General features: G+C 39.1%; 1 protein-coding gene across 3 annotated transcripts in view; it reads left to right on the forward strand.

The window, feature by feature from the left end:
* Positions 1 to 4,424, forward strand: part of FBXO38 (F-box protein 38) — an 89,755-nt gene extending 85,331 nt beyond the window's left edge. For all 3 annotated transcript variants that reach the window (XM_006863849.1, XM_006863850.1, XM_006863848.1), the window contains one exon: positions 3,514 to 4,424. In XM_006863849.1, the coding sequence (XP_006863911.1) occupies positions 3,514 to 3,692 (179 nt within the window). In that variant the 3' untranslated portion in view covers positions 3,693 to 4,424. The remainder of the gene's footprint in view (positions 1 to 3,513) is intronic.
* Positions 4,425 to 11,204: the final 6,780 nt, after the last annotated feature.

The raw sequence follows: 11,204 nt of genomic DNA on the forward strand, positions 1-11,204 counted from the left end.
GCTTCACTCTCCACTCTAGTCCTCTGTGGCTATGTCACTGACTCTGGGCCCAGGAGTCCCCAGGTCTTGCCACACTGCTGGCCAACCAGGTTGGAGCCTTCTTTTTTGCCAATGCCTTCAGTGCTTCTTGGACTTCTTCCTTCATTAACACTGGTTCTTGATCAAATGCTACCTCTTGACATGAGTGAACATAGAACAATTCTTTGTGGTACAGTGACTCTGTGTATTCCTTCCATCTACTCTTGATGCTTTCTTAATCATTCAATATGTTGCCCATAGAATCATTCAGTATTGCAACCCAAAGCTTTAATTTTTTCCTTTGGTTCTTTTAGCTTGAGAAATGCTTCAGTTCTGCGCTCTAGGCTTTTGCACATTTCATTATAATACTTTACTTTTTCCTCTTGAGCTGCCTTCTGAAATTCTCTGTTCAGCAATTTTGCTTCATTATTTCTTCCATTTGCTTTAGCTACTCCACATTCAAGAGCAGGTTTCAGAATTTCTTCTAATGATTCACTTTGGTCTTTTCCTTCTTTCCTGTCTTTTTAATGACCTTTTTTGTTATTTACGTATAGTTTTCTTGATGTCATAACTCTACTCCTCTTCAGTTATTAGTGCTCAGTGCTTCATATCTGTTTCTGAGATGCTGTCTAAATTCAGGTGATATTTTGACTCTTCCTTATTTTAGTTTTCTCCATCTTCAACCTGAATTTGTAAAACAACAATTTATTGTCTACTTCACAATCGTCCTTCTGACTGATATTGAATTTCTCCATCATCTCTTTACAAAGATGTCAATTTGATTCCAATTTATTCCATCTGGTGAGGTCCACACGTACAGTTGCTATTTATATTGTTGAAAAAGATATTTCCAATGAATAAATTGTTAGTCTTGCAAAATTCTGTCATGCAATCTGCACCATCATTTCTGTCAATAAAGCCAGATTTTTTTACTACTGATCCTTCTCTTTTGTTTTCACCTTTCCCATTCCATCCTCTATGAATGATCATTGCACCCTGATTGCATGCTTGTGATCAGGTGCAGACTGCAGAAGATAGTAAGAAGTCTTTAGTTTCTTCATCCTTGGCATTAGCGATTTTAGGGTGTATTTGAATAATAAGCATATTAAAGTAGTCCTCCTAGTAGTGATATGTCATTGGCTGTGTACTTCAGGATCAGTCTTTTTTGTCTAACTAAACCTTTTCTTGACTTTTTATAGTCATGTTGCTGTTGTTGTGTGCCATGGAGTCAGTTCTGACTCATGGCCACCCTGTATAGTGTTTTCTAGGCTATAAAGCTTCATGGGAGCAGAAAGCCTCCTCTTTTCTCCCACTTTACAGTTCATTCAATCATTGGCCTTTAGTGACTGACTTATTTCACTCAGGGTAATGTCCTCCAGGTTCATCCATACTGTGAGATGTCTCATTTTTTTGTTGTTAAGTGCTATAGAGTCAGTTCGGACTTACAGAAACCGTGTATAGGGTTTCCAAGGATAGCTGGAGGGTTTGAACTGCTAACCTTGTGTTTCATAGATTCATCATTATTTAACACTGGTTATCATTTCATTGTGTGTATGGCTCCTAGTTTATCCATTCTTCCTCCATTGTTGGGCATTTAGGTTGTTTCCATCTTTTTGCTATTGTGAATAATGCTGTGATGAGTATGTTATTGTTGTTGCTAAGTGCTGTCATGTTGGTTCCTACTTGTAGCAACCTTGTATAGGATTTCTGAGGCTGTAAATCTTTGTAGGAGCAGAAAGCCTCATCTTTCTCTTGTGGAGTAGCTGGTGAGTGTGAACTGCCACCATTGTGGTTAGCGGTCCAGTGCTTATGCTAATGAGCACCATAGTGTTCGCCTGTGATGAGCATGGGTGTACATCTATCTTTTCTATATGCCGCAATTCTTATTTCTCTAGGATAGATGCCTAATAGTGGGATTGCTGCATCATGTAGTATTTCCGTTTCCAGTTTTTTAAGGAAGTAGCATACTGTTTTCTACAGTGGTTTCATTTCATCATTTACAGTCCCACCAACAGGGTTTGAAAGTTACGTTCCATCTACACCCTCACCAGCATTTGTTTGTTTTTTTGAATTTGCTAATGAACGTTGGGTGAGATGATAGCTTCTTGTCATTTTGATTTGCATTTCTCTACAGGTGAGTGGCCCTGAGCATTTATGTTTGTTGGCCTCCTGGATGGCTTTCTTGGTGAAGTGTTTGTTCATGTCCTCAGTCCAGTTTTCAGACTGAAGTATTTGTGTTTTTCTTGCTGAAGCCATAAAGTTTCCTGTACAGAGATTAGTCCCTTGTGTGATATAATTTTTACAAACCTTTTTTCCTAATCTGTGGGTCTCTTTTTACTATTTTGGTGAATATTGTGATGTTCATATACGTTTAATTTTTAGGAGGTTCCAGTCATATAGTTTGTCTTTTTCTATTCGTGCATTTTTGTTATATTTGATAGTGTATTTATGCCATGTTCTAGGGCCCCTGTGTTTGCCCCTAGTATTTCTTTGATAATTATTATAGTTTTAGGATTTGTACTTACTATCTTTGATGCATCTTGAGCTAGTTTTTGTATATGGTGAGACGTGGATCTAATTTCATTTCTCTGCATGTGGGCATTCACTTTTGTCATTACCATTTGTGGAAGAGATGATCTCTTTCCCACTTAATGGGTTTCGGCTCTTTGTGAAAGATCAACTGCCCATTAGTTTTTCCATCATTTTAAAGAATGATGGAATCTGGATTGGGATTTCATTGTATCTGTATACTGTTTTGGGTTATATTGACATTTTTAGTGTTAAGTCTTTTTATAATAAATGGACTTTGTTTCTCTTCAATTTATCGTTACTGGCACAGTAGACCAAATGATTGTCCTTCTAAAAATGACCAGTCCCATGCCATTTTAGCTCGCTAATGCCTAGGATATCAGTCTTCAAGCATTCATTTCATTTTGACATTCAATTTTCCTTGGTTCACAGCTTGTACATTCCATGTTTAAGCTCATGAGACACTTTACTTGATTATAAGAAACAGGACAAATGTAATTCCCAAAAAAAAAAAAAATTTTTTTTTAAATCACAACTTTGTACAGAAACATAGCCTTCTCTGACTCTAGGGCTGTATGTTTATTGAATATTGTAACTGTTTGTTTACCTTTTGAGTCATGCCACATCAGCAAATGAAAGTCCCTACAACTTTACTGCACACAAGTCACTGATGTCAACTCAACTTTGAAGCGGTAGCGCTTTCCCTGGCTGTTCTGAGTGTCTTCCAATCTGAGGGGCTCATCTGCTCGCGCTCCATCAGACAGTGTTCTGCTGCTATTGATAAGGTTCTCACTGGCCAGTTTTTTCAGAGTTCAATTCTCAGGTCCCTTTTCCTCAGTCTGGTGCCTCAGTGGAAATATTGAAGTATTCTTTATAGGCATATACCATTGACCAGCTGAATCAGGGCAACTTTCCAAATGATTCTGATAATTATAAACTTATCCCTTTTTCTTTCTATTTCCCAAGGCACCATCTATGCTCCTCGAAGGAAAGGGCAGCTATCTGCAGACATCTGTATGGAAACAATAGGGGAGGAAATTTCAGAGATGCGTCAAATGAAGAAGGGCGTATTTCAGCGAGTAGTTGCAATTTTCATCCACTATTGTGATGTAAATGGAGAGCCAGTTGAAGATGACTACATTTGATTGGCACCTTCATCTCCTACTTTACAGCTGTTCCTGCTGAACACTGCTCCAACTGTAAGACTGTGCCACAGAGACTCAGACACGCAGTTTGGAGGCTCAGGCTCACCTTGGTATATAGGAAATGTATAAGGAACAATGGAATTGTATACAAAGATTTGTACATAGAGGAAATATACAGAAAAAAAAAAAAAAGACACTTGCTAAAGTACAAACTTTATATCATATGTTTATACAATTTAATTTAAAAAAATTCACTTTAATGAAGGCAGATAATTTGAAAGCATTCATTTTGTTCATTTTTCTTGACCAGTTCATAAAGTATAATTTTTGGCTGATCTTCCCACTTAACTATACTCTTAATAATCATTGTCATCCCCTTAAATCTGTGCCTTTTTCTTCTTGAGCCAAGGTAATTTGAGTAAATTTGTTGAAGGGTGTTTGTGTCTTGTGTGCTTTTCGTTTTATAACTGTTATTATTAAAACACCAGCTAAACCCTATAGTCAGAGAAGGCTATATGTTTCTGTACAAAGTTGTGATTTTTTTTTTTTTCTTTTTTTGAATTACATTTGTCCTGTTTCTTATCAAGTAAAGTGTCTCATGAGCTTAAAAAATATAAATCGAGTTTGAGGAGGAAATGAGCAACTTTCCAAAGCATTTAGTTATTTATTTCCACATTCAACTCTGTATCTGCTTTAACTTGAATATAAAAATAAAAGTTTATTAAAAACGTTGTTTCTTGCCTTGAACCTGAATCCCTGTTTTTTAAAAAAGGGGTTGCAAAAACACTTCACCAAAAGGCAGCATATCAGATAAGGGACTAATCTCTAAAATTTCTAGAAAACTTCAATATCTCAACAAGAAAAACACAAATAATCCAATTGAAAAGTGGCCAGAGGACATAAGCTGATACTTCACTAAAGACATTCTTTTGCCAACAAACGCAAAAAGAAACGCTTACAGTCAGCAACCTTTGTGGTTGTGTGCCACCAAGTTGGTTCTAACTCAGCGACCCTATTTCTGAGACTAAATCTTTACGGGAGCCAAGAGCCTCATCTTTCTATTTCGGAGTGACTGGCAGATTGGAACTGATTTGTAGCCCAACTCATAACCCACTATGCCATTGTTGTTGCTGTTAAGTGCTGTCACCTTGATTCCGACTCATAGTGACCCTATATAGGGTTTCCAATGAGCTATTGAATTTGAATCAGTAACATATGGTTCAGACCAGCCTTGCCATCCAGTACTTTATCTCTCAGAGCCACACTACACCATTGTTGTTGAGTGCCGTTGAGTCAGCTCTGAACAATAGCCACCCTGTATAGTGTTTCCAAGGAGTGGCTGATGAGCTCAAACCACCGACCTTGTGGTTCAAATGACTTTGCAGTCCAGCACATTAGCCTATAACGTCACACCAGGACTCCACACTATACCATTAGAGAGATGCTAATCAAAACTACAATGAATATCATCTCACCCCAGCATTAATAGCAAAATTCAAAGAGATGGAAAACAACAAATGCTGGTGAGGGTGTACAGACTGGAACCCCCATATACTGCTTGCTGGTGATACTATAAAATGGTACAGCCACTATGAAAAACAGTATGACGCTTCGTTTAAAAGTTGGAAATAGAAAAACCATATGATCTAACAATCACAATGCTTGAGATATGCCCTAGAGAAATAGAGTTGTGACACAAATAGATATATGTATACCCATGTTCATCGCAGCACTATTAACAATTGCAAAAAAAAATGGAAATCATAATAGGCCCATAGATGTTCATCTATGTGAAGTAGTAGATAAGCAGACTGGGACAGACACTCAGCGGAATACAAAGCAACATTAAGGAAGAATGGATTTGTTGAAACAGTAGCATGGGTGAACCTGGAGACCATTACACTGAGCGAAATAAGTCAATCACCAAAGGACAAATAGTGCATGAAACCACTGTTATAAGAAAAAGTTTTAAAATGTTTTTCACATTGCAAGAAACATTCTTTGACTGTTACCAGGGATGGGAGGGGAAGGGAGAAGAAATCACTAGGGTAGACATACTAGCTTGAGTGAGGAGGAAACCAAGACACAATTGTGCTTTGGTTAGGTTATTTTATCAGTACTGATTGGGTTTTTATATCTGTACACTTGAGTTTTATTGTGTGTGTGAGCACAGTTCATATATCAATTACCAAATTAGTAAAATACGAAAATTACTAGTTTTGGTAGATTTTTTTTTCCCTTTTGCCAATTTTTATTTCCTCTTAAAAAAAAATTCTTTTGTATTTTCTAAATCTAAAAGATGAAGTGGCATTAGCTGGAAAAATTTAAAAAAATAAAAGTCAGTTAAGGAACTTAGTGTGACACTGTAGGGATATGCAATAGACTACTAACCACAAGGTCATTTGTTCAAACCTGCCAGCCACTCCTCAGAAACCCTATACGGGGTTGCTAGGAGCCAGAACTAACTTAGCACTGAACAACAGGTGAAAAAAAACCAAAAGAAGTATGGTGCACTGAGAACAGGAAGACAAAAAAGGACTGTATAGCATCGTATCATTTCTACATTCATATTTAACCCATTTGATCACTCACTTTTTCTTTTAAGTTCTGTGGCTCTAAATGTACATAGAACTCGTGATGAGACACAGACCAGTGATATATACTTCAAATGTCTGGTCATCAGATCTCTAGGAGACAAATTAATAGGGAATATATATGCTATAGTAGCATAGTGGTTATGAATCTGGCTGCTAATCTCATGGTCAGCAGTTCAAAACTACCAGCTGTTTCACTGAAGAAAGATGAGGCTTTCTGCTCCCGTAAAGATTTATGGCCTCAGAAACCCTATGCAGGGTCACTATGAGTTGGTCCTGACTCCACGGCACACAACAACAACAACAGTTTCAGAGTCCTGGTGTAGTTCCATAGGGTAAGCACTTGACCACAAGGTCAGTGGTTCAAACTCACCCGCCACTCCTTGGAAAGTTGGAACCAACTCAATGGCACTTAAAAAGTATAGTTTCAGAAGTCAAGAGCAAATCTTTAGTGTAATACTTGATAACTGAGTGACCTCAGCAAATTAGACTGAAGATTTGTGAGAAATTTTGATTAATTATGAATACTGGAACTGGCGAGGGCCAGGACTCAATGGGATGACCTCCTTTTTCAGTGTCTCACAAGTTTTCTGCTTTTGACGGGGTGCAGTTTTACTTCTCTACTGCTTGTTGTACTGGGAAGAGTTTACATTTCCTTCTCTGACAGGTTTTCTCAGATTTTTACTGTACTTCCAACAGACATGGGGTGGCTGTGTTTGAGGTATAAGGAGCCCTGGTGGCACAGTGGTTAAAGTGCTTGGCTGTTCATTGGAACCCACCAGCCACTTAATAGAAAAATGAGCCAGGCAGCTTCTGTAAAGTTACATAGTCTGAGAAACCCTATGGGGTAACTCAACTCTATCCTGTGAGATCGCTATGAGTTAGAATTAACTCCATTGCAGTGGGGTTGGTTTGGGGGTTTTGAGGTATAAGGTTACCAAGAGAAAAATTTGTTCAATTTAATAAAATTGGGGGGGAAATTGCTTACCCCTGGTCAGGATCTGGTTAAGACCGGCTAGGACAAGGATCCAAGTGTTTAGTTCCCATTAGGCTGCCTTTTGTAATGTCCATGGAAATTCAAGGGTTACTTTGACCACATGAAAATATTCTGAATGATAACCAATGTCTCCTCAAGGCTCATTCTTTCACAGGCTTGTAAAGAATGGTTCAATTACATACTGTATTCTTAGATACCTTGTTTTTAAGGAGTTGCTAACCCTAAGCTCTGTGGTTCAAACCCACCAGCTGTTCCTTGGAAACCTTATACAGGATCACTATGATTGGGAACAGACTCCACGGCACTTAACAAACAAAACCAGCAGCTTCCCTTTTGGAGTCCTGATGTGATGCTGTTGGAAAAGTAGTGAACTTATAACTCCAAGGTTGGTGGTTCACACCCACCAGCCAATCCTCTGAAACCCTATCCAATGTCACTAAGAGTCAAAAAATTACTTGACAGCACTTAACAATAACAAGGAGCACTAACAAGTCAAGCTTCTAACCTCAAGGTTAGCAGTTTGAAACTATCAGCCAATACGCAGGAGAAAGATGAGGCTTTCTGCTCCCATAAAGACTTACAGCCTCAGAAAAAGTCAGAACTGACTCCATGGCACATAACCAACCAACCAATAACTGTTGTTGTTGTTATGTACCGTGGAGTCGATTCCGACTCATAGCGACCCTATACAGGGTTTCCGAGGCTGTAAATCTTTACGGGAGCAGAAAGCCTCATCTTTCTCCCGCGGAGCAGCTGGTAGTTTCGAACTGCTAACCTTGTGGTTCACAACCCGACTCGTAACCACTACGCTACCAGAGCTCCTTAACCAATAATAACGTACCTGGTTTTTCAATAGTTGTTTCTGAGGAGCAGCTGGTGATTTTAAACAGCCAACCTTGAGATTCCAACTAATTTTTCAGTCCAGCGCATTAATCCACAGTGCCCCACCAGGACTCTTTTCAACAGTGGTGGTGGTGGTGTGCTGTGAAATCAATTCTGGCGCATAGTGACAAATCTTTACAGGAGCAGAAAAGCCTCTTCTTTCTCCTGCGGAACAGCTGATAGTTTTGAACTGCTGCCCTTGAAATTGCAGCTTGAACCACTATACTGCCAAAACTCCTTCTTTTCAAATTTCAGTAACCAAATTAAATCCAAATAATACTTAGATCAGCCACCAGAGGCTGCTGTTTTGTAATTTGATGGGATAAATTTTATCATCTAATCTAATTCAAACTCTTAGATAAAGTAGAGGAACAGAAGGAAGCGCTAAAAATTTAAGGATGTTCAAACTGAGAAAAACAAAAAACCTTGGAAGATGTCTTAGATAGTAGGCATTTGATAAATTTATAGAGAAAGAATGGATAGATAGTAAATGCCCTGACATCAGCACACTTTTTGTTCTCAGTAGGGCCAGATATACGTAATTTTGGTTTTGCAGACTACAAGCATTCTCTGTCAACTCTGCTATTGAAGTGTAGACGTAGCCATTGGACAAAACATAAACAAATGACTGTGTTGCAAATTTTTTTTTATTTTTATTTATGGACACAGAAATGAATTTCACATCAATTTCATTCCACAAAATACTCCATCATTTTTTCCCCAACTATTTAGAAAAGTAAGACCTGATATGGTTCTGGAGGATAAGCACTGGAGAGCTAACCACAAGGTCAGCAGTTCAAATCCACCAGCTGCTCCTTGGAAACCCTATACAGGGCAGGTCACTGTAAGTTGAAACCGACTCCATCCCACTTCAACACCAACATTCTTAGCTGATAAGGTTGGCTTGGGCCCACAGGCTGTGGTTTGTTGACCCCGCCATAGATAATTGGATTGTCCTATTACCCATCCAGTTACATCCACTTGTAGGGCAGCATCTGGCACATTAAAAAAAAAAATGTCTTATAGATGTATATATGAGTGAGTCATCATTAGGTGTCTAGGAATTGTGGTGTGTGGGTCCTAAAGTCTAGAAATGGTAGTTGGTGTCACAATTCTACAGGGACTTCATATTTGGAATCAGAAGACCTGAGTTGAGATTCTGATGTCCCCAAATAACAGGTACATAACCTGGAGTCCTGGGCTAAGGTGTCAGACTGCAATGTCATTTGAATTGCAGGGTCGGTGGTTCAAGTTCACAAGCTGCTCCTTGGAAACCCTATACAGGGTCACTATGGGTCAGAATCGACTCGACAGCACTTAACAACAACAACCTGGAGATGGTCACAACTCTGACCGTTGAACATCAGTTTCCTCATCTGTAAAATGGTCACAATGCTTAATAAAGCCAACACATAGGGGAGTTGTGAGGGTCCAGTGGGAAGAGGTACATGGGAGCCTTCAGTGAAACAGAGAATGGGTGCAAACTGAGGTAGTATTGTTTCCATTATAATTCTCCTTACGATGAAAGAAAGGATTTCTTAAGACTCATCTTTCTATAAACTTCTGTTCCTTAGAACGTATCCTAGGGTGACAGGAAGCAGAAAGCTGGTGAGGTCAGTAAGTAAGAAGTGATGATAATAATGAACACCAATTGAAAGAAAATGGCTAGCAAGTACTTTTCAGATATCCTTCTGTTAAAACTTTTTGTATGGTTATTATGTCCCACTTTCCTGTTAAGGAAACTAGGCCTTAGCATGTAAAATATTTTTCTCAAAGACACACATGTAGGATGTGATTGGATAGGATGAATTCAACCTGACTCCGAAGCCTGTACACCTGGCCAAAGTTTCTCCGTTCCTGGGAACAGGAAGAGAAGAGGTCAACTGAGGAGAAATTTGCCAGGTTAGAGCTGCTGCTGCTACTGGAACCTTTATACAGGGAGCTCAGTCCCAGAACAAAGGCTGCTGGTTTTCCAATGCAAGCCTAAACTGCCCCACTCAGACGAAAGATGCAGTTTGAACTTCAAACTACACTGCCCACTGCATGCTGTGTGTGCATTTCACACTGTGTGTGTATTTCATAGTGTAGATGTGCATGTTGTTAAGGGCTGTCGAGTCAGTTCCAACTCATAGCAACCCAATGTAGGATTTCCAAATAGTGGCTGGTGGGCTTAATCTTGTGGTTAGCAGTCGAGTTCTTATCCTACAGCACACAAGGTCCCCATTGATGTACACAGCATCTAAAAATAATTGAAAAAAAAGACACATATATTGATGTGAAATGATGTCTAAGACACCAACTTGCAGACTATTACAGACAGACAGCATGATCTTAATTTATAGTAAAGAACAAAGCAAAACATTTGCAAAGGAACAGAAGAAGTTCTTGGATAAGCCAAGTACAAAGAGCAGTTAATTTGGGGAAGGGAGTGGGATTGAGTTGGTGTTAAGGGGTATTTTGATATATCTGTATTGAGAGAAAATCTGCAATGACATGAACTGACACAATTATGGTCTCAAACATAGCGACAATTGTGAGGATAGCACAAGACCGGGCAATGTTTCGATCTGTTGTGCATAGGGTCACTATGAGTCAGAACCAACTTGATTGCAACTAACAACAACAACAAACTCTTGTGAGGGACTGAGAATGTTACTGTGAAATTGGAGAGAAAATTGTAAAATGCTGGAGTGGTGAGCTAAGAGTGTTTCTGCTTACTAGGACCAATGACAACATTGGTTGTTCCAGATTCCAACAACTAAAATCAAATTGACTTCTTTTGGACACACTCCTGGTAGAGGTGGCCCCAGTGATGGTATAAACAATGTGGGAATACAGAACTGCATCTGTTGTTGTTGTTAAGTACCTTTGGTCGGTTCCAACCCATAGCAACTCCATATAAGGTTTCCTAGGAACGACTGGTGGGTTTGAACCTGTGACTCTGTGGTTAGCAATACAGTACTTGTCGTACAGCGACACATGAAGACCCTAGGACTATATAACTACTACTCATTTATTGACACATTACCTGACACTTTC

Source organism: Chrysochloris asiatica, unplaced genomic scaffold (assembly GCF_000296735.1).
Source record: "Chrysochloris asiatica unplaced genomic scaffold, ChrAsi1.0 scaffold00057, whole genome shotgun sequence".
NCBI classification, from domain to species: domain Eukaryota; kingdom Metazoa; phylum Chordata; class Mammalia; order Afrosoricida; family Chrysochloridae; genus Chrysochloris; species Chrysochloris asiatica.